This window comes from Medicago sativa, chromosome 7, assembly GCF_051527215.1.
Source record: "Medicago sativa cultivar Bolivia chromosome 7, Bolivia_mono, whole genome shotgun sequence".
In the NCBI taxonomy this organism is placed as follows: Eukaryota; Viridiplantae; Streptophyta; class Magnoliopsida; order Fabales; family Fabaceae; genus Medicago; species Medicago sativa.
Window position 1 is genome coordinate 77,198,901 of NC_140755.1, and position 24,035 is coordinate 77,222,935.

A 24,035-nucleotide genomic window follows, 5' to 3' on the forward strand; every position below is an offset into this window, starting at 1 on the left:
AATTCTAATAATATATAATATATCAAGCCCAAAATATCTAAATAATATCTAACATAATATCTTCCAAGAATAGCAAGTGGGCCACTTGAATTGAGCAAACCGCCTAACTTACGCTAATAGCGCCAAAATCGCTAATAGCGAAATTTCTTTAAGCTCCAGATACGCCAATAGCGTATCTCTCTGGACTTTGACACTTCTTTGAACACGCTAATAGCGTAGAACACGCTATTAGCGCCATTTCTTCAAGCTTGCTGGACAGCTTTTACCATTTTGCACTTTTTCATGATGAATTGGACTTTGATCAGTGTCTTGAGGCTAATTACTGCACAAAAGGATAGAGTAATGATAAGTAAAGCGTAATAAGGCATTTAACGCTTATTTCTCGGCTTTTCCTTCAATTACTTGCAAAGCAAGCAACAAAAAGTGCTTAAAATATAACATGAATTTAACACTTTTATGACACTTATCAAATATGCAGAGTTTCAAACAACTCCAAACTATTATTTTTTTCTTGTATGATTAAACTCATTAATTGGCTTATGAGAACCAATCAACCATATCAGAACTCAGATATATAGATGTGATGCAACAAATTCAACTGTACATACATGAAAGAAATGTAATTCATGTGTCATTAATTGAACAATTCACCCACAAAAAAAGAAAATAAGAGTTCACTTATTGCTGCATGATAAAAGAACCGAACTGCTACCCCACAACAACCAAAATGTCATATAAATACCCACCAATGTCAAAAGGTAGAAACAAGCATTCATTTTTCCCGTTGCAAAATTATTAAGAAATGCCAATAGATATGATTTACCAAATGGGGCCAAAGCTTGTCCCTCGGCTAGTGTTGCTTGGCTGAAGAACTGTTGATCTCGCTGAAGTTAAGAGCAACCTCTTTGCAATGCACCGGATTGCCACAGTGTCTGCTCCATGATGAGTTCTGTCAGGAAACCCTTCTTAATTTGTTACTTTGCAACTACCATCACTACAACCTATATGACCAAGCAGAGAAGTTTGGCTCCACTAGTTTATACTTCTTACATTTTTGTTCAATAACTAAGGGCCGATTTGGATTAGTTTATTTGAGCTTATCTACTAACATAAGTTTTACGTGACTGTTTGGGAGAGCTTTTGAAAATAGCTTATGACATTTTCTCATAAGTTTTTTTCAGCTTATTTTAGTATGTTATCTAAGATAACTTCTGAAAATATCTCATAGCATATACAAAAACAATTTAAGTTTAGTTTATCATATGCTGTAGAACTAGCTTATGTAACCTTATACATAAGTGCTTATCATGAAAAGTACTTGTGCTACAAGCTCCAAAGAAGTTGTTTATCAAAACAGACCATAACAAGTTTGAAGCAGAACAACAACAACTCACACATGCTACAATAGAATTTCAACATTGAATAACACCAATACAAGTTTCTAGGTTGCAGAGGAATGAATCGAACTAAAAACAAAAGTTATAATTCATAGATTTCAGTGAATATTTCACTTACACCAACATACTTTCATTGAAATTCAAATATATTGAATGTAATTGAAATCAATTTGACTACAAGTTAGGTTATAGGTGAAGCATTCGAAGAAAGTCACGTAGAAGATGAAATTGAGGTTAAAGTATAAAATTAGGGTTCTTACCGAATAATCACAGATCCGAAAATTGATTGTATAGGAGAGAGAGATCAATTTGCGTGAATTGGAAATGAAAGGAAAACACAGATCGATAAACTCATAGGATTTGCGTGAATTCTGAGATTCTCGGCCACGACGGTGTAGATCGACGAGAACAGAGTAGATTGGAGATGTGGTGGAGATCGGCGCTACGGTGGTGTTACGATGAAGATTGGCGCTACGGTGGAGATCGGCGACGGTGAGAGAATATGTTTGTATCGCGATATGGTGCACTGTTTGTTCTGCGAGAATGTGTTATTTTGTTTTTCTAACAAAAAAGATTTTGATATAAAATTATTTAAATATAAAAAATCCAAATAAAACTACTTTCAGTCAAAGGGTAGCTAATTATTTTGATATTTGCTACCATTACATTCTCTAGCACAGGGTATCCTAGCATATCTTATATTTTCTTGTAGTGCTTTGTTTTGAGTTTTATGGTGTCAAAAACTACATCCATTAGGCAACACTGATAGCCATTACATTGTCCAACCCGTTGACCGAACAGAATCAAACATTTGTGCCTTGGATTATGCAACTAGCACTACTCTTGTATTGCTTGTTTAACATACTCTAGACTCTGAATCCAACATACATCAATGTATTCATCGCATTCTCAACGACTAATGAAATGGTAAGACCATATATATTTATCATATAACCCAAACCTATCACTGGCTGCCATAAATTATATGAGCTAAGTACTTGCGATTGCATGCTAGTAACATACAAATATAAGTTTAATGTTGAAACTGATATGCAAGAAAATGAGAAAATAAGCTAAGTACATGTGTTTTGTGACTTTGTCAATCCTGGGAAACAAATAGAAAATGAGCTAACTCATGAAATTCCTTCCATCAATGTTTGTAGCTCCTTGTGATGAAACCTGTCTCCGGGAAACCATTTGTGAGTGTCCAGGACCTTGAACACAGGTTCGACCCATTCCGACACCAACCATCTGCTGATGCAGTTGCAGTTGTGAAAACTGATGCAGCAATTGTGGAAGATTCTGTTGATGTTGTTGTGTCATTTCTTGCTGCTGCTGAGGAAGTTGTGGATGTTGCAGTCGCAATTGTGAAAGCTTCTGCTGCAATTGTGGAAGATTCTGTTGATGTTGTTGTTGAATTTCTTGCTGCTGCTGAGGAAGTTGTTGACGCTGCAGTCGCAGTTGTGAAAGCTGCTGCTGCATTTCTGGAAGACTCTGCTGGTGTTGTTGTTGCATTTCTTGCTGCTGCTGAGGAAGTTGTTGAAGCTGCAGTCTCCGTTGTGAAAGCGGCAACTGCATTTGTGATGATTGTGACTTAAATGTGATAGGTAAATAAACAAAGGTGTAACCCATCGGAGGAAAAATCAACGGCTATATGTTACCTGAGGTAAAAGCATCCCAATCAACTGGTTGGGTTTTTCAGAAACAAATAGTAGCAATGTCTGTGATGGCAATTGAATAACTGCACCCTAAAATTAAATAATATATTTATTACCACAGCAATACTGTGTAGACAAGTAACACTTGGCACCAAAGAGGGTAACTCTACGGTGTTATTTCTGAGTATCATGGAATTAATAATATTCTACCGGTCATGAAATTAATATTGTAACATTTGCCATTAAAAAAAATTAATTCTAGCAGAGTCACGAGTTTTATTAATGATTCAGAACCAAAAGGAATTGAGTTCTTGAGTTGAGATGCCCGCAGTATCACACCTCAATTTCATTATTTAGGGGAAGAATATCAGGGAAGAAAACGTTGACATTCTAACTAAGAAAACAACCCGGAATGTAAAACAATTGGGTTTAAATTAGAAACTCGGAAATAACCTACCAGTTTCTTTTCCTTCAGGTGACTATGAGATCGACTTGGGTTCACTGCCCGAAAAACTAGGAGATCTTCCTTTCTTACATGTTGCCTAGTCACAACATACAAAATTAGCACATCTACAAAAAAAATCTAGGAACAAAATACACCTAAAGACATCAATATATATTAATATATTACAAATTGAATTAAGGACTTACTTATTTATAAGAGACTTCTCCTCATGTAATAAAAAAAACAAAATTGAGGACTTACTTGTGTATAGTCATGCGCTCCTGAGATATAAGCCGAACTATTTGCATATCAGAAGGCCAGTTTGCGGCAAGTCTGAAATAAAATTAGTATCACATATATTAGGACTTACTTGCGTATATGATTTGGTCAGATAGGGAAGTCAAAATCAGATAGGACAGTCAGCTTATAACTATCCGCCGTATAAACATGCCATTGCAGCCTATGACTGAAACACGAAGCGTATAATACTAGTAGGTATTACATACAATTGAAACTGACACAAAATCCACCATACTATAACGCCATGGCAATCAGTTCGAGGATTTTATTTTTCTTTTCCAGCTGAATTGATTTTTCAAATAGATAGAATTGCAAGAAATGACAAACGAATGAATTACTATTACTTCCATTCACAGGTAAGTTAATATTTTTATCTCGGAAAAAAAACCTGTTTTATTTTCTAACCAGACAAAAATATGTTGTACTACAATTAGAATCTCTTGAACAACTAATCATTTTTGCACAATAGGAAATTCACTATTTCAGACTTAAGTTTAATCAAATGGACTGTCGGTTATAAATTGCTGAGATTGCTCTGCCAATTTTTTCTTCATTGAAGCTTCAATCGTGGGTAGCGGAAAATAACAGATTCTTAAAATTACGCCACGCAATAGTGCTAAGCTATATTTTGTACTAAATAGCATATCGCGGAACAATAGCAGTTTTTTCAAACTCCGCTAAGCTATAGCTTCAATTAAACAACACTGAATATAATATTATTTTTTTATATATAAAGGAATATCTGAGCATAAATTAATTATCAATAAAAGTTAATCGGAACTAAGAAAACTGTCCAAACAAACCATTTTAAGGAAATACTACTTTACTTATCTATAAGAATACCACATCATAAATTCTTTGCTCTAAAGTTTAAAAACCAAAATCAACCCAACACCAAATGGTACTAAAAATAACAATTTTGCAGGAATAGTATTATCAACTTCAACTACGATATGATCTAGTCTTTTGAAAAGAGATAATACAACTTACGTCTTAGAGGCAGAAGAACTCCTGGAACACTGCCACCGAAAAATTATACATTAGGATTACACGTCAAAGAACTTGACAGTTTTCACAATTACATCAATTACAATTGTTAAGAATAAAACTCCAATGTACATAGGAAAATGATAGTTGGCTGAAAAACTGAAAAAGAATAATTTAAATAGATTGGAATAAGTAGTAGATATGTATTTTTCTTGCAGTTAGGAACATACTTCGAGTTTGGTGATTAATACTCGCTGTCCTTGCCTTAGTTCTGTTAAGCTTCCCTGCATGACTTTCTATCATTGAACATATAGAACTGGTGCACAAGCATGCTAAATAAATCCAATAAATTGCTACCACCACCGCACCGGTTCATTCTTTGACAATTACAAATGAAAATATACAGCACAGCATGTATATATTGTCTATGATTTAATGTTATTGTCTTTCACAGTAATCAAGACTAATAACCTTTGTTAAACACAATTTATTGGCTATGATTTAATGTTATTGTCTTTCGCAGTAACAAAGTGTTTTCACCGGAACCGCTCCCTATATATATCTTTATATTGAAAAGGATATAGTTAGCAAGATATCCATACCATAAAAATATAAACAGAATTACATTGAAAAATAAGAAATTCCGATCATTAAAACTAGTCCACATTTTTGCCAAAAGAATACGGCTTGGTTATAAGATAAAAGTAGCAGTGATGATGCTTACAAGATAAATACTGCTTGATTATTCTTATTATACAGAATTACCTATTAGTGTCAAACAAAATGAATTGGTGATGAAAAATTGTGTGTGGCCAATTTACAAGAGAATTGTGTAAAATAAGAGTGAGAGATAAAGTTGAATTAGGGTTTAAGAAGGAAGTGAACATGCATACCTTCCAGAACCTTGTATACTTTGATTGTGCAGAAGAAGCTGCCTGTTGTGCAGCAGCTGCATCATTCTCAAGCGGTTGCATGTCTGATTTTACTTCTTGCCGAGGCATTCCTGTTGTGATTGAACCATTTGCTTGAGCCCCTGATTATATACATGAATACAATTAGAGCATTTCAATTTTCCTGAAATACCCTTATTTTAACAAATAAAAAACATTTCTTTTACGTACCCTTTCAACCCTTCAAAATTTATAAAATAAGTGAAATACCCTTTTTAAACTGTTCCAGACCGTATAACGGCCCAATACGACAGACCCATTAACTAGTTATACCCCCTTAAGAACTCTTAAGGGCAGTCATATGCGCGCCTACCGCACAAAAGAAATGCCCTGGGATGATCTAGCTGTCAAATCGATCTCCAACCGACTTAGACAATCCACACTAGGTTTCAAGGAAGTAGTTACAACCACAATTTTCCACATTTTCTACTCATCCATCACATACCGACTTGAGTGTCCGAGAAAATATCTATTTTGAATGTTTCTTTCCCCACCCGTCGAAGGAAGCCTACTTTCGCACCAGATCGTTCCTAGAACGAGTGTCGAGATCACGTCATCCTAGTTATGTTTCTAGACAGATAATTGACTCCTTCTGTGGAAATGGTAAGGACATTGATTAGAACCGGTTTACTTCTACCATCACTATGGATATGGACAAATGAGGTACACCCAAATATTCTAGGAGTGAGATTATTGGAAGTGGGCATGTAAGGATAGAATGACGATAAAACTTCCGTAGGAGTTTTGGAGTCAAGGACAATAGAAGGTAAACAATTTTTAAGATAAGATGCAGTTAATTAAAACCGCATCCCCCGAAAATTTCTTAGGATTTTGGAATAACATGGCTCGAGTTTGATCTAACAAGTGTCCATTTTCCCTCTCAGTAACCCCATTTTGTTAGGGGGTTGTGACACAAGAAGACTCATGAATAATACCCCTTTTGACAAAAAGAATTAAACTCGTGAACAAAGTAATCTTTAACATTATCATACATGACTATCTTAATACTCACTCCAAACCGAGTTTTAACCATTGAGAAGAAATGTAGAAACAAAGAGGTAGCTTCAGACTTTTGTTTATTTATATAGACCCAATTAACTCGAGTACAATCATCAATGAATGTTACAAACAATCGACTAATTAACTGATATATTTGCAACATTAGATCAGGGACCCCACACATTAGTATGAATTAAATAAAAACACAAGCATTGTTATAAAAAACAACATTACATGATAGGTCTTTTGCGAGTTTTTGTATGGAAATTAGGCTAGTTGACAATTTGATAATATAAAGTACATTTTGTAGGATTATAGTTGTGTTTATTTGGACATTTCCTTAATCTGCTACAATTATAAGGCAACCATCTTCCGTTGATATTCTCTTGTTGCTAGGACAAGGAGAAGAAGTGGAGGTGTGTGGGTAAGGTGTCATGCATGTGGTCAGTGGCTTCAAAATCTAGTATACAATATTAGTTAGATGGTTTATATAAAGCATTAAATCCAACAAAAAATTGAGAGTTTCCAAGTGGAAATGGAGAAAGAGATGTACCTAAGTAAGACTTACATGTTGTTTTTATCCAATTTCTTAAGAAAATATCTCACATTTTTTATTTCATCTTGACTAAACAGACGAGTCATCCTCCTTTTGACATATTGACTGATGTCTTACAAAAGAGAACAAATAGGCAAAGAACAACAGTAAAAAGCTTCCAATGTGCTTAGATTGAAAAGAAACACAACAAATTCAAAATATTTTTTTATGATGAACAATACCAATGCGATGAACAGTATATCACGATGAAAAGTGTGATTGGAATGAAAAGTTTCTCGTGGTGAACAATGACTTGTGCTGAACGGTGACCCACGATGAATAGTGTTTTCTGATGAACAATGTTTTTCTGGATCTCAAAGAGACCGCATTAAAGATGGAAACTCACAATAAATTGCAATAAAGACGAAGAAAGCAAAAGTAACCACAAAGACGACGACTAGGGTATAACTGGAAGCAAGGCCCCCAAGATCGGAAGCTCTGATGCCATGTGAAAACTGAATATTATATTTCATAAATAAATAATGTACAACCACTAATGTGTTTATATAGACTATTCTAACCTAATGAGCCTAATTACAAATTACTAATAATAACAAGTGCTATTCTAAATGGTTGCAGAGCTTTCCCTTCAGAATCATCAAAACTTTAAGATAAGTTTTCATTTAGACAGGCAAGTAAATTTGTTCACTTGTTAGCAAGGGCATTGTTATCTTATGCTTGTTCTCATGTTCATGATTATATGTCATATTGTATTACGATTACTGTTATTAATGAAATGAGTTGAGTTTGTTTATGTAAAAAGAAAAAATATTGTCCTTAACTACTCTAATTTTTTTTTAATGATAATGTCGTTTGAAGGAGAGCTGATGAAAATATATTGTCCTTAACTATCTCTAGAAGCTACCGCTCAAATTGAAAAACTGATGAAAGAGTTGTTTTGAAGATGAGTAGTGATAGCAGTGATAGTATGTTTTATTATTCTTCTGTGCATGCATCACTATCGAAACTTTGTGATGAACATGAAGATTTTTTTCGACAAATTGGAGAGCTAAGATCCCAGAATGAATGAGATGTTTGTTGTGGTGTATAGTTTGGGGTGCGATTATGACTAATTTCGAACGGGCATGAAGAGGATTTGGCTTGATCAAGAATGAAGTTTTAGGAGTATCGGAAGTGCTAAAATCATTGTGTGGTTGGAGTGCTCGCAATATCATGATCAAGAATGACTCAATGCAAACTAATTCAAACAGCCCCTGAATGAGTTTGGACGCATCATTACTAATTGTAAAAATCAATCTTTTTTCATCACAATCCTCCCTGTATTGATAATATTGTGATGAATGAAATCCCTTGAGTTTTGGTAAAAAAGAACCAACATAGGGCATAAAAATTCAGTTTTAAAGCCGGTTTTTAAAATTTTTAAAAACAGGTTATGGATATAAAAATTAAGTTTTTAAACAAAACTTGCTGTAACCGGTTTTGGACTAAAATATTGAACAAAATAATTAATATCAAGGTTAAAGCACTGAGGTCTACCAAATCAATCATTGATGCACTCTTAAATTCATAGAACAAATGGATTGCTCTTGTATCATTACATATGTTTTTGCATTCCTAATCATGATTTATCATTCAATTCTGAGAATAAATAGAAAAGAAGATACTTGCAGAAGAGTAAAGTTACATGAACAGTCTTAACACAACACCAAAATGCTCCCCCTCCTTCTGTTGTCTCTACTCTCAACTCTACTGTAAAATAAGCTTAACCAACTTTCCATTCATCATAATTTATATAGCATCTCTGACATAGCAATGGTGCGAGCTTGTCCGCCAAAGCTTGTAGCATTCTGCACATAGCAACACTTCTATATTATAGTATCTCAAAAGATATTTTGCATTGAATCATATAATACCATAAGGATAAAAGTTAATCCGTGTAAATTAACATACTTGTTCTCATTGTAACCATTCATCCAAATTAGATAAAAGTTAGTCGTAAGATTATGAATTAAAGCGATCACATGTTTCTAAATTCCTACACAAGGTCGCTATCACACATTTCAAACAATCAGTTATTGGTACATTCAGTCTCTAATATGCATGTACTAGTAAAAACCAATAGGAGCAGATGCAAAAAAAAAAAAAAAACAGAAATGAATATTCACTCAATCTATTGAAATCATCAATCTAAGCAAACATAAAAATGAATATTCACTCAATCTATGGAAATGAAAACAACATATACAAATGAACATAAACTCAAACAAGTAAACCATAAAAGAGGAACTTACTTTCAAAAAATTGAAACTAAGCTTTCAACGTAAACCTTGGCCGAGCACCACAATATAGAATTACTTGTTCCATTATCATTGATAATAGTACTACTTGTAGTCAATTTTGTTCGCTCTGCTCTATTTTCTCTCCAATTATAGAGAATTGCTTCTGATCCTTGACTGCTCCTAAGTACCAGTGTATCATCATCCTCATAAAGAAGCATCGGTACCAATTCAAATTGATATTTGATCTCGTCATCACTAGAGACTTCGTCACTAAAGTAGTCATAATTTCTTGGAAGATTTTGTAGATTGATTTTAAGAAATTGAGTCCAAGAGTCTTTAACCCCTAATTCCTTCATCTGCCATATAAGAAAATCAGTTTCCCTGTAAAAATAAGAACAACAAAGGAAGCTCCCCAACACATTAACAATTGGCATCATAGATGGCATTTCATCAAAATCACGAGGCAGTCGGTACTGACCAAATGTCTCAGTCCCCAAATCGAATGAAACAACAGCAAACTGCTCAACTCTAAGAATCTTAATATCATCGTCAAATTCAATATGAATAGCCAACCAATTAAGAGTGCCACACAAATACACAGCTTCATGCACAACATCTCCACCTAAGTAGAAATGAAGAGGAACAGCGAGGAAACTTTGAATCTGTCTCCAAACATTATCACCTATACTTAGAATTCGGCTTGTATGTTGTCCATCTAGATTGTAATAGGACGCCACTATCTTATAAGTGCCGGTAGAAATATCACAACCGAAGGTGAAACTGTTAATTATTTGCTTTTGGACTGCACGTGGCTGTTTTATTTTTTATTGTCTATTATTTCAATTTTGTTGCATTTAGTCAATAAGTGGTTCCTAAACTTTAGGAGCAAGTAGGTTGTTGTTCCACCATATCCTAATTTCATGGTGATGTGGTAGTGTTCTGTTTTGATTTTCTCAGACTATTAAGTGTATTGCAGTAGTCAAATAAAAAAAAAACTGAATTTCCCTATTCCATCTCAGTGTTACCTTTCAACGTATTTCTTGCTTCTATTCTATATTTTTTCTACCATAAACCTACAAATTGGTATCATAGAGCTATCTTCTTACGGGACCTTGGTAAACATGGAAGGTGAAACAAACTTCTCACAAATTGCTCCTCCTATTTTCGATGGAGACAACTATGATCTTTGGGCAGTTAAAATGGAGTCTTATTTGGAGGCTTTGGATCTTTGGGAAGCCGTGGAAGAGGATTATGAGGTTCCTCCGCCGCCGAATAATCCTACCATGGCCCAAATGAGACTTCACAAGGAGAGAAAAACTAAGAAGGCTAAGGCAAAATCATGTCTCTTTGCTGGTGTTTCAGCATTAATCTTTACCAGAATCATGACTCTCAAAACACCAAAAGCCATCTGGGACTATTTGAAGGAAGAATACGAAGGGGATGAGAGGATTCGTGGCATGCAAGTGCTTAACTTGATGAGGGAATTCGAGATGCAGAGAATGAAAGAGTCTGAGACGATTAAAGAATACTCAGACAAGTTGCTTTCAATTGCAAACAAAGTTAGATTATTGGGTACTGGATTCGCCGATTCCAGAATTGTGGAAAAAATTCTAGTTACTGTACCAGAGAGATATGAAGCATCAATAAGCGCTTTGGAGAATACAAAAGATCTGTCCAAAATCACTTTAGCAGGAGTGTTACATGCCTTGCAAGCTCAGGAGCAACGAAGGCTTATGAGACAAGATCATGTGGTTGAAGGTGCTTTACAAGCCAAGCATCATGAAGTTGGAAGTGCGACAAACAGCCAAAGCAAAGACAGAGGTAAAAAGAAAAATTACCCACCCTGTGAGCACTGTAGCAAAATGGGTCACCCACCGTTCAGATGTTGGAGAAGACCGGATGCGAAGTGCGGCAAGTGCAATCAGCTTGGACATGAAGCTGTCATCTGCAAAAGCAAATTTCAACAACAAGAAGTCAATGCCCAAGTTGTAGAACCAGATGAAGATCAGATGTTTGTGGCTACGTGCTTTTCAACCAGAAGTAGTTCAGAATGTTGGCTGATTGACAGTGGTTGTACTAACCACATGACATATGATAGAACTCTTTTCAAAGATTTGACACCTACTCAAATTTCAAAAGTCAGAATTGGAAACAGTGTCTATATAGCCGCAAAAGGAAAGGGAACTGTCGTAATTTCAACGAGTTCAGGTATAAAGACAATCTCAGATGTTCTTTATGTACCTGATATTGACCAAAATCTACTCAGTGTAGGACAATTGATTGAAAAAGGATTTAAAGTATCTTTTGAAAATAAACTTTGTATCATCTTTGACACCACTGGTCGAGAGATACTAAGGGTTAACATGAAAGGTAAAAGCTTCTCGTTTGATCCGGTTGAGGAGGAGCAAAATGCTTAAGTCACTGAAGTCAGTCCCACCAAACTTTGGCATAAGCGACTTGGTCATTGTCATATTCAAAGAATGATATGACAAGGGGTATACCGATACTTTCTGATCATTTGCCAAATTGTAATGCTTGTCAATTTGGTAAACAAAACAGAAAACCATTTCCAAAAACAATTTGGAGAGCCTCTCAAAAGCTGCAACTCATTCACACCGATGTGGCTGGACCTCAAAGAACACCATCATTACAAGGTAGTCTATACTTTATTCTTTTCATAGATGATTTTACAAGAATGTGCTGGATTTTTTTCTTGAAATTCAAGCATGAAGTGGCTGGAGTATTTGTGAAGTTCAAGAATATGGTGGAAACTCAAAGTGGCTGCAAGATTCAATTTCTAAGATCTGATAATGGGAAGGAGTATACATCAACACAATTTAATTTATTTTGTGATGATGCTGGAATTGTACATCAACTCACAACTCCATACACTCGACAACAGAATGGAGTTAGTGAAAGGAGAAATATATCGGTGATGGAGATGGCTAGATGCATGTTGCATGAAAAGGACTTGCCAAAACCATTTTGGGCAGAAGCGGCTAACACGGCAGTTTTTCTTCAAAATCGACTCCCAACCAAGGTTTTGAAAGATAAAACTTCGTTTGAGGCTTGGTATGGGTATAAGCCTTCAGTAACCTTTCTTAAAGTGTTTGGTTGTGTTTGTTTTGCACATGTTCCACAAGTTAAGCGTGACAAACTTGACAAAAAAGCAATTCCGGGCATTTTTGTGGGATATAGTTCAGTTTCAAAAGCCTACAAAGTGTATCATCCTCAAAGTGGAAAGATGACTGTCTCTAGAGATGTGCATTTTATTGAAGATCAACAATGGGACTGGAAGAATCCTCAAAGAACAATTGGATCTGTCAATGATATTGAAGATGATCATCTCAGAAAGGAAACAATAGAGTTGTGTGAGAATGAATTAGAAGATGATCCTCCCATTAGAGGCACAAGGCTGGTGTCAGACATCTATCAAAGATGCAATGTAGCAGTATGTGAACCTGCTTGTTGTGAGGAAGCACTAAAAGATCCAAAATGGAAAAAAGCAATGGAGGAGGAGATGTCAATGATTCAAACAAACCAAACATGGGAACTAGTTGACAAGCCTGGAGATAGAAAAATCATTGGAGTCAAATGGGTTTTCAGAACAAAGCTGAATGCAGATTGCTCAATCAATAAATACAAGGCCAGACTTGTAGTTAAAGGGTATGCACAAATTTTTGGTGTTGATTATTCTGACACATTTGCACCTATGTCAAGATTAGATACAATTAGGTTGATATTAGCAGTCGCTGCTCAAAAGGGCTGGAAAGTATTTCAGTTAGATGTCAAATCAGCTTTTTTAAATGGAGTATTAGAGGAGGAAATATATGTGGAGCAGCCAGAGGGATTTGTGGTGCAAGGTGAAGAAGATAAAGTCTATCTACTCAAAAAAGCCCTTTATGGCTTAAAACAAGCACAAAGGGCTTGGTACAGCAAGATAAATGATCACCTATTGAGCATAGGCTTTGTGAAAAGCTTATCCGAGTCCACTTTTTATGTGAAACATAAGGGGAATAATATTCTCATAATTTCCCTCTATGTTGACGATCTTTTAGTTACGGGAGACGATACAAGACTTGTTGAAGAATTCAAACAAGAAATGATGCAAGTTTTTGAAATGACAGATCTTGGCTTGATGACCTTTTTTCTTGGAATTGAGATTAAACAAAATGAGACTGATGTGTTTATCTGTCAAAAAAAATATGCAAGGGAAATACTGACAAAATTTCAGATGGAGGAGTGCAAAGCAGTTAGCACACCAATGAACCAAAAGGAGAAATTGAGCAAGGAAGATGGTGCTGAGAAAATTGATGAAGGATATTACAGAAGCCTTATTGGATGTTTAATGTATCTTACTGCAACGAGGCCAGACATTCTATTTGCTGTAAGTATGCTCTCTCGATTTATGCATTGTGCTAGTGAAATGCACTTGAAAGCGGCAAGAAGAATATTGAGATATATTAAAGGCACTGTTGATTATGGTGTCAAATTTGAGAGATGTCAAAAGTTCAAGTTGTGTGGATTCTCTGATAGTGACTGGGCTGGATCCATTGATGACATGAAGAGTACTTATGGATATTGTTTCAGCCTAGGATCAGGTGTTTTTTATGGTCCACAAAGAAGCAGGAGACAGTAGCACAATCCACTGCAGAAGCTGAATTTATAGCAGCAACAGCAGCTGTAAATCAAGTTTTGTGGCTAAAGAAAATTTTACATGATCTACATCTCCAACAGAATCATAAGATAGAGGTTTTTATCGACAACCAGGCAGCAATAGCAATTTCAAAGGATCCGGTATGTCATGGGAAGACTAAACATTTTAACATCAAGCTTTACTTCTTACGAGAAATGCAGCAAAATGGAGAAGTCACTTTGGTTTATTGCAAGTCAGAGGATCAATTGGCAGATTTGTTTACCAAGCCACTTCCTGTCAGCAAGTTTGAGTTTTTAAGGCAGAAAATTGGAGTTTGCAGATCCTAAAGCAAGGAGGAGTGTTAATTATTTGCTTTTGGACTGCACGTGACTGTTTTATTTTTTATTGTCTATTATTTCAATTTTGTTGCATTTAGTCAATAAGTGGTTCCTAAACTTTAGGAGCAAGTAGGTTGTTGTTCCACCATATCCTAATTTCATGGTGATGTGGTAGTGTTCTGTTTTGATTTTCTCAGACTATTAAGTGTATTGCAGTAGTCAAATAAAAAAAAACTGAATTTCCCTATTCCATCTCAGTGTTACCTTTCAACGTATTTCTTGCTTCTATTCTATATTTTTTCTACCATAAACCTACAAATTGGTATCATAGAGCTATCTTCTTACGGGACCTTGGTAAACATGGAAGGTGAAACAAACTTCTCACAAATTGCTCCTCCTATTTTCGATGGAGACAACTATGATCTTTGGGCAGTTAAAATGGAGTCTTATTTGGAGGCTTTGGATCTTTGGGAAGCCGTGGAAGAGGATTATGAGGTTCCTCCGCCGCCGAATAATCCTACCATGGCCCAAATGAGACTTCACAAGGAGAAAAAAACTAAGAAGGCTAAGGCAAAATCATGTCTCTTTGCTGGTGTTTCAAAAGACGGGGAGAGAGATGATGGAGGAGAGGTGGTAGAATTGGAGAGACAGTCAAGATACGATTTAGTTTTTTTTTTTTTTAAATGAATTCAAAACGATTACATTGTACCTATAAAGTTAATTGGAAAAAGAAAAAGAAAAATGGGGTTGAGTGTTTGGGTTAGGCTGACTATTTGACCCTAGTTACTAATTTAATACCCGTAATTAAGTAAGTCTACTGTTCGGGTGGCTAAACAAAATCAAAAGCCAAAGCGAACCGTGCAGGTGAGTAAAAAATTGGCTTGAACATATCCAAACCAAACACGGTTTTTTATGATCCCGATAAACAATATCAAAAATCACATGTAACATTCTTTCAGATTTTCATAAAAAATCCCGATTAACATAACAATACACATCAACAATAGACAAAGACTTAGTCACAAAAGTAACAACAACTAAGATAAATCAAAGGCTTTCCGTTGAAATAGTTTCAAATGTGTTGAGACCACAAAAAAGAAGTTACTTGCAAAAGAGTAATGTTACATGGTCAGTCTTAACACAACCTTCATAGAAACCAAATGCTCACTATTTATTTTCTCTCTTCTTCCTAAAATCAAAACATTCCATTCATTATACCTTGTACCATCTACTGAAGTAGCAATGTCACGAGCTTGTCCACTAAAGCTTGTATATCATTCTGCACATATATAGCCACATTTCAATATTATAATATCTCAATAAATATTTTGAATAGAATTATGGACAACTTCCAGGAAATGATTTAAAATCCCGAAAAGAAATATTACATTGTGCAGCAAAATTCAAATGATTTCTTCATATCGTTTTTTATTAAGAATATTTGATTATGCTGCAAAATAGGTTGAATGTTACAAGAAATCCATTAACACAACGAGCAAAGGCGCAAAATAAACACATATCAGAATTGTTAGTAAAACACACCCATGACTCACTATGAAATCCAAGAAAACACTCAACTTCAGAATTGGGAATCTAGCTTCAGCGACGTGGTAATTAAATTGAATAAACACAGAATTTAATGTTGAATAACACTTGAATCAAACTGAACAAAAACTAAACTGTGCATGATTGAACACACTAATTACTTTGGTTTAAAACATTTGGATGACAAATAATGAACAGTCAAGAATGAATATTCACTCAATCGATTATAATGAAAACAGCATATACAAATCAATGAAAATTCAAACAAGTAAACTACAGAGGAGGAACTTACTTTCATAAAATTGAAACTAAGCTTTCAGTGTAGTACATGGCAGAATACCAGCATATATAATTCTTTTCATCTGTGGTAATATTTGTTTGCCTTACTTTATTATCTCTCCAGTTATAAAGAATTGCATCATTTCCAGATTTTATCATAATTATTAGTGTATGACCATCCTCATAAAGAAGCAACGGCACCAATTGATAAGTTGTCATGTAGTAGCCATCGTCTATTTGAAGATCTTGATAACTAATTTTAAAGAATTGACTCCAAGAATCTTCGACTCCAAATTTCATCATCCGCCATATAACAAAATCTGTTTCCTTGGTAGAATAAGAAAAACAAAGGCATCCCCCCAAAACATCAACAATTGGAGCTTTAGGTGGCACCTCATCAAAATCACGAGGCAATAGGTATTTATTGTACGTCTCAGTCCCCAAATCAAGTGAAACAATTACAAACTGCTTAACTGTAATATCCTTAATATTATAGTGCAAGTGATTGTGAATAGCCAACCAATTAAGAGTGCCGCTCAAATACACACCACAATTCTCACTACGATCATAACCTTCACTTCCAGTGTTGTCCACATGAAGAGGAACAACAGGGAAACTTTCAATATCTCTCCAAACATTATCACGCAAACTTAGAATTTTGACATTGCTTCTGGATTGATGTTCTGGATTGTAACGGGACACCACCACTTTATAGGTGTCAGTTGAAATGTCACAACCAAAGTTGAACTTGAAAAGGTTAGTATTGCGTTGAGAGCTGCTGCCACAGTCATAAAAATAGCGAAAATCTTTAGTTGTCTTGGTGGCTGGGTTCCATAAACGGAACCCGTATCCATCTTCTCCAAAGAGAGTTGACAAACAGATCAATCCATTGCAGGACCCAACTATAGTATGACGGTCGAAGCATGTAAAACAACATTCATCGTCAATGACGGAATGGGTGAACGAAGGGTTCTCAATTAAATGACGCACGGAGTAGGGAATGACACTGTAACCCAAATCAAGTACATAATCAACCATATCATCGGCAAGATGCGTGACTAATGTGAATTGGGGTTTTCGTGATGCTGATCTACTGAGGTGTAATTTGACGAAGACAGGATCAGAAATCAGGGCTTTCAAATACTTATTCACGCACCTGAATCGAAGAAGAATTTTGACAGGAAGATAAGAAAGTACCTCTGCGATGAGATCGTCCGTAAGCACCACCGCCTTCGGAGGCCTATGCGTCTTGGCTGTTTGGATATCCATGTGATAGCAGTGACTGGCGGCGTTGCGATGAAACCCTATGCAAAAAGCTTATTGTATTGTAGGTAGGGATGGCAAAAAAATCCGTACTCGTGGATATCCGTAGATAAAATCTGTCACGGGCACGGAGCGGATACCTTAATGGATATCCATGGATAAAATAAACGAATATATTTTAACTATCCGTTAATTAATGGATACGGATGTGGATTTAATGGTATCCGCACCCGCTGATATCCATACCCGCTATTAAACCGAATAAATTACATAAATAACCTTAATACCCTTCAAATTCCTAAGCATAAAACCTTTGTAGCATGAGTTGTTATTAGTTATTACACGACTGTTCAAGTTTGTATTACATTCCTTTAAAAGATAGTGAAAGTGGTCGAGCAAATAAGCTTTGTTTTTGTTGAATATGATGAGTTTTATTTATACTTTTGTCATATTAAAGAACTTTATTTATGTTTTTGTTGAGTCAATGAACTTTGTTGTTATGGTAATGTATGAATATTATGTTTTGCTAAAAAGAAAAGAAAACGCACGAGATGAACTTTGGTTTTTAAATTTCTGCTAAAAAATATTAACAAATTTTTTATTTTTTATTTTAAAAATGTTATCCATGGATATCTGTATAAACACGCGGATACCTTAAAATCCGTGGATTACCCTCTAAATGGATATCCGCAAGGATATGGATTGGGCACATATTTCATATATGTCCAACGGAGCGGACACATATATCATACTATCCGCATCCATGGATATCCATTTACATCTCTAATTGTAGGTGCAAATCGACACTACTTTACTTTAAGAATTCTGCCAAGGTTGTCAAAATCGGGACATTACTTCAAGTCGAAAGGGAATAGCAAAATCAGGACTCGTAAAATCGCAATCAAAATCGTAAGATTTTACTCAAGGACTTTTGTAGAATCGATATAAGAAATCTTAAAATCGCAGTCAAAATCGATGAATTTTACCTAAAAAAATACTAAATACTCACTCTGTTTCAAAATGAGTGTTGTTTTAGCTAAAAAAAATTGTTTCAAAATGAATGTCACTTTCAGTTTTCAATGCAATAATAACTTTTTCTTTTCAATTGTACCCTTCAATTAATACTATGTTACACTACTTCCAAAGTATTATTTTTTCTTTAATGAAAAACAAACCAATAGTTGATTAGGATAATTTGGTAAAATTGCTATGGCATTTGACTACTTTATTCCATTCCTTAATATGTGTGCAATTGGCTAAAACGACACTCATTTTGAAACGGATGAAGTATATGTTACAAATGGTATATAGTCATAAATGACTTAGTTTATAAGAAATCGTAAAATCGCAATCAAAATCGATTGATTTTGCTTATTTTGGGATTCTACTATGGATTTAAGTCGTTGAAGGTGAAGAAAGTCGCAAAATCCTGGATTTTAGGATTTAAGTCGGGATTTTGACAACAATGCTTGTAGCATGTGCTAAAGTAGTTGTGGCACGAGCTTATCCGCCAATGCTTGTATCATTCTGCACATAGCATCTAAAAATATATTTTGCATCGAATCATATAATACCACAAGGACAAAAGTAAATATGTAAAAATTAACATATTATTTGGTTTCAGGGAAACCAGTCACTCAAATTTGATAAAAGTTGTCAATGAGTGTTCTTAGATTGAGTTAGTTGTAAGATTGTGAATTATACAACTCATGGTAATTAGTACATATATAAAATAACCAGTTGTCGGTGCATTCAGTCTCTAATATGTAACGTCTAGTCCGTGGCGGAGCCACACACAAGGTTGTGTGGCTCCTGCCTGCACAAAACTTTCATAATTTTTTTTCTTCATTATTATTGCTAGATGTGAATGATGGTTTATTATCCATATAAAATACGAGTACTGTTTCTCTATATGCAGTGATTTAATCTCCTACGAAGATGCATGTGTTGAAGACATTGCAAGAGCTTAAGAATTTCAAGGAGTTTTATTTGTTTCTTTAAAGAAAAAAAGGAGTTTTATTTGTTGTTGCAATCAATTTTATGTAGCAGGCAACCGTATTAAAGGAATTGCAAATTAGAAATCATGATAAGAAATTGAAATCATCGAAGTCGGTGAAGAAGGCAACCGTATTAATATACAATTATGTTGTATATTAATATTAATTTATTTTAAGATAAATTTCAATATCAAACAATTTTTTTAAAGGGTATAGGTATCCATCAAACTTACGTAGGAATTTACCTAATTGTATTGAAGTACCCACGTGGAATATGGCATTATTTTATATTCCACATTCAAAGTTGTCGGATTGGAATCTTGCCGATCTAATGATGCTCTTGCCTTGTCTTATATTAATATATATTATGGTTCATTGTTATTTTTTTTAAATAAGCAAGCCGATTCAAATTTACATTGACCATTGGAGTAATGTTATCAACATTTATTTTAACAAACTCTTACTAATTATTTTTTTATTGGATGAAATGCATGTAGGTTTAATTACTTTAAAATGGCCTCCATATAAAATAGTGAGAGTCATGTATATTTTATCTAATAAAATAATGAGTGTTAACCACTAGGCAGTGGCTACTTGACCAAAATAATAATAATAATAATAATAATAATAATAATAATAATAATAATAATAATAATAATAATAATAATAATAAGTGTTAGTATGTTAAAATAGGTGTTGCTAGGATTATTTTTGACACTAGTGTGATTGTTGCTAATGTTGTTTCTTGATTCCTTGTGATATAGTCACTATAGTGTGTTTGATGATTTAAAAAAATGCCTACTTGGTCACCTTGATTGGTGCAGAACATACAAAATAATATAACACTTATTTCTCTAATCGTGTAATTTTTTATACCTCATTCGCTTATATTGGTCTTCTTGCCCATCGTATTTTAATGTTTTCTCCTCTCTAATTCTCTATACATTAGTTCCACATTTTGTGAGCAGGGAAGACTTTTATTTTGGTGTTGTTTGCCTATCAATATGGAGGTAGAAAACTCAAACCAATTAGAGGAATCCAATGATTTCACTTATGATAGAGAAGCTGAAATTAAAGCTTTTGATGATTCAAAAGTTGGTGTCCAAGGTTTGGTGGAGTCTGGGGTGTCAAAGATTCCACGCATGTTCTATACGGGGAAGTTGGAAATCTCCGAAAGCTCAGCTAGTGACTCCAAGTTGAGTATTCCCATCGTAGACCTCAAAGACATACACATCAATCTAGCTCGGCGTGCAGAGGTAATTGACCAAATTCGAAGTGCATGTCATGAGTGGGGATTTTTTCAAGTGATTAATCATGAAATTCCAATTACTGTCTTGGATGAAATGATTGATGGAATATGTAGGTTTCATGAACAAGATGCTGATGTAAGAAAAGAGTTTTATACACGGGATTTAAAGAAAAAAGTTTCGTATTACTCTAATGTACGCTTGTTTAATGGAAAAGGTGCTAATTGGAGAGATACATTTGGTTTTGCTATTGCTCCTGATCCATTCAATCCTGATGAATTGCCACCAATATGCAGGTAATAAACTCAATATTAATTTGGATTCTCACCCTCTAAATCATTATCAGATTTAAATTGTATATTATCAAGGCATTTATTTATGGTCCCTTAAAAAGGCTTAATTAATGATTTGGTCCCTTAGGTTATTTGTTTGTTACATTTTGGTCCCATAAGTTATTAACGTTACAATTTGGTCCCTTAAATTAGTATCTGTTAGCCAAATAAATCCTTACCGTCAGTCTTTTGCCAAAACGTTAAATAGGCACATGTGAATGGTGACGTGACAACTTGCAATGTGTATCCACCTTAAACATTGACTTAACGGTTTTGACGGTGGGAATCTGTTTGTTTGACGGAAGATGACTTAAAGGGACCAAATTGTAACATTAATAACTTATGGCCAACAAATAACTTAAGGGACCACATCATTAATTAAGCCTATTAAAAAAATACATAAATGATTACTTTTAGTTTTAGGCCCAAAATTTAGAAAGTATTTTTTTAGTCATGTTTTCAAATAAGCATGGGTCATGGTTCCTAAACTTCATTGATGGTACTTTACGTGGTTCAGATCCATTGTGGATATGTGAGCACGACTACAGTAGAAATGAGCTTAGGACTACAGTCCTTACATTTTTGAAAACGTAGAGAACTTACTCGTTGGACTCGAATGGTAAACGAGCTTAAGTTAAGGATAAATCATTTAAGAGAATTTGAGTTCGAATCCTTCGTACAAAAAATTTTGACCATATTTATTTATCTTCTGACCGAACTAGAATTACCAGGGCTCCATTCCGTTAGGAACCAAACAGTTAAGACCCAATTTTTTTTTGAAGGATTACCTTGATGTTTTTCTATTTTGTGTGACCGAATATATACCCTTGATTTATTATGTAACTCTTATGTTATAAACAGAAGATGCCTTGCAAGTTTTCTATTAAATATAGTACAATCAAGTTTTCTAGAGTTCACAATTGTCACATTGCATCACACATGTAACATTCCCTCAAAAAAAAAAAAAAAAATCACACATGTAACATGATCAGAAGTACATTTCAGTTACAAATCATGTTCATTTGAATTATTTTAGTCATTGATGGATTGATTGCATACTTGCAGAGATATTGTGATTGAATATTCACAAAAAATAAAGAATATGGGTTTCACAATCTTTGAGTTATTGTCAGAGGCACTAGGACTTAACCCTTCTTACCTCCAAGAGTTTGGTTGTGCTGAAGGACTCTTTACTTTGGGTCACTTCTATCCAACATGTCCCGAACCTGAATTAACTATGGGCTCGACCGAGCATACTGATAGTACCTTCATGACATTACTTCTACAAGACCAACTTGGTGGTCTTCAAGTTCTTCATGAAGATAAATGGGTCAACGTTCCTCCGGTACATGGAGCTCTTGTTGTAAACATAGGAGATCTTCTACAAGTAAATATTCTAACCCTAAACATAAGGCAACTCAATCTTTTGATTTAGGTCTACACAAATTTTTTAATATTAAAGAAACTTCTATGATTATTTAGTGTAGTCTAGTAACCCATTTAAGTGTTTTTTTCTTGAAGAACAAAGTTTATCATTGCTTGAGCCAATACAACCAGTGGCGGAGCCCTTCCTGGTTTCGGGTGGGCCGGCCCACACAAAAAAATAAAAAAATTAACAATCGTAGGTCAATTTTGCGAGATTTTAAACAATTAACGGTTTTAATGCATGGCAAATTTAAATCCCCGTAAAGTGATGTAGTGGTCCATCCGAAAAAATTTAAAATCATAGGTCCATTTGCAAGATTTTAAACAACTTTTCAACGGTTTTAGTTTTCGAGGTTTCCAAAAGCGGCATATGAAATTTTTGACATGCTTAAACTTTCCTGGTTAGCGAAGACTTTACCATTAGCAATTCTTATGAAATATAATAACAAAACTTTATAAAAAGGCAAAAGCAATAAAAATAAAAAGTAATATTGAAGAGGTTGCCAATTCAAAATTTGCAAAATCCATATACGTACTTAATGAATTGAGTGCAAGACTATCAATATATACTAATCACATCATCACATGTCATTTTTACACATTATTTCACCACATGTAATTGTGTATCAAAAACTTGTGCATACTTAGAATGTGATTATAGTGAACTGCAATTGTTGGCTAGATACCATTTCCAAAAATAAAATCATTGATTTCTTCATCATTGAAAGTTTGTGGTGACAGTTTTGTCATTTTTTTTTTATACCTATGCAGCTTATCTCAAATGACAAGTTTGTAAGTGTTTTACACCGAGTCTTATCACAAAACATAGGTCCAAGAATTTCTGTAGCAAGCTTCTTTCTGAATTCTCGTGACCCAGTTGAAGGAACATCAAAGATTTATGGTCCTATTAAGGAGCTGATTTCAGAAGAAAACCCACCAATCTACAAAGATATTACCATAAAAGATTTCTTGGCACATTTTCATACAGAAGGCCGTAATGTGAAATTTTTGTTGGAGCCCTTCAAGTTGTGAATTCAACATGTGAATATACTTATATATATATATATACTTATATATATATATATATATATATATATATATATATATATATATATATATATATATAAACAAGCAATAAGTGTGCTCTATATGTATAAAGTTTGAGACTGAAGTAAATGAATTATCTATGCTTGATGACATTTTCAAAAAGTATTTGGAATGAACTACAAATTTATAAACATGAACTTCTAAATTAGAGGAAGTATGTGACTATGTTGTTACATATATGATGAGGTAATATAATGAGTACCACTAATTTTCAACAGGAATGAACTTTTGTGTAGCAACTTCATGGTGAGAAAATAAAGTATTGCGGTGACTGTAATTCTGTAAATGACAAATT

The 24,035-nt window shown here is 34.5% G+C and overlaps 4 protein-coding genes across 8 annotated transcripts; 1 reads left to right on the top strand and 3 right to left on the bottom strand.

Annotated features, from left to right (window-relative positions):
* Nucleotides 1-2,271: 2,271 nt before the first annotated feature.
* LOC146908723 (uncharacterized) lies at nt 2,272-5,815 on the bottom strand. 3 transcript variants are annotated; one of them, XM_085729806.1, is made up of 7 exons: nt 5,681-5,815; nt 5,018-5,071; nt 4,791-4,819; nt 3,762-3,833; nt 3,513-3,597; nt 3,059-3,145; nt 2,272-2,969 (listed from the first exon to the last, which is right to left on the bottom strand). In XM_085729806.1, exons 1-7 carry the CDS (start codon nt 5,786-5,788, stop codon nt 2,526-2,528), a joined length of 879 nt encoding a protein of 292 aa, XP_085585932.1. In that variant the 5' UTR covers nt 5,789-5,815; the 3' UTR covers nt 2,272-2,525. The 3 variants fall into 3 exon arrangements, with proteins under 3 accessions (XP_085585932.1, XP_085585933.1, XP_085585934.1); XM_085729807.1 differs by lacking the exon at nt 5,018-5,071; XM_085729808.1 differs by lacking the exon at nt 3,059-3,145.
* A 3,770-nt stretch (nt 5,816-9,585) lies between these two features.
* Nucleotides 9,586-10,661, bottom strand: LOC146908724 (uncharacterized). The gene is made up of 2 exons (XM_085729292.1): nt 10,638-10,661; nt 9,586-10,233 (listed from the first exon to the last, which is right to left on the bottom strand). Exons 1-2 carry the CDS (start codon nt 10,659-10,661, stop codon nt 9,586-9,588), a joined length of 672 nt encoding a protein of 223 aa, XP_085585418.1.
* Nucleotides 9,851-17,696, bottom strand: LOC146908725 (F-box/kelch-repeat protein At3g23880-like). Of its 3 annotated transcripts, none has more exons than XR_015020382.1 (3): nt 16,383-17,689; nt 15,764-15,824; nt 9,851-9,927 (listed from the first exon to the last, which is right to left on the bottom strand). XR_015020382.1 is itself a non-coding variant. In XM_085729810.1 (3 exons), exon 2 carries the CDS (start codon nt 17,405-17,407, stop codon nt 16,385-16,387), a length of 1,023 nt encoding a protein of 340 aa, XP_085585936.1. In that variant the 5' UTR covers nt 17,408-17,462; nt 17,567-17,639; the 3' UTR covers nt 15,627-15,824; nt 16,383-16,384. The 3 variants fall into 3 exon arrangements, 2 of the variants coding, with proteins under 2 accessions (XP_085585936.1, XP_085585935.1); XM_085729810.1 differs by lacking the exon at nt 9,851-9,927 and having other exon boundaries at nt 15,627-15,824; nt 16,383-17,462; nt 17,567-17,639; XM_085729809.1 differs by lacking the exon at nt 9,851-9,927 and having other exon boundaries at nt 15,627-15,824; nt 16,383-17,696.
* A 2,673-nt stretch (nt 17,697-20,369) lies between these two features.
* Nucleotides 20,370-23,930, top strand: LOC146908726 (1-aminocyclopropane-1-carboxylate oxidase homolog 12-like). The gene is made up of 3 exons (XM_085726708.1): nt 20,370-21,172; nt 22,274-22,595; nt 23,405-23,930. Exons 1-3 carry the CDS (start codon nt 20,634-20,636, stop codon nt 23,663-23,665), a joined length of 1,122 nt encoding a protein of 373 aa, XP_085582834.1. The 5' UTR covers nt 20,370-20,633; the 3' UTR covers nt 23,666-23,930.
* Nucleotides 23,931-24,035: the final 105 nt, after the last annotated feature.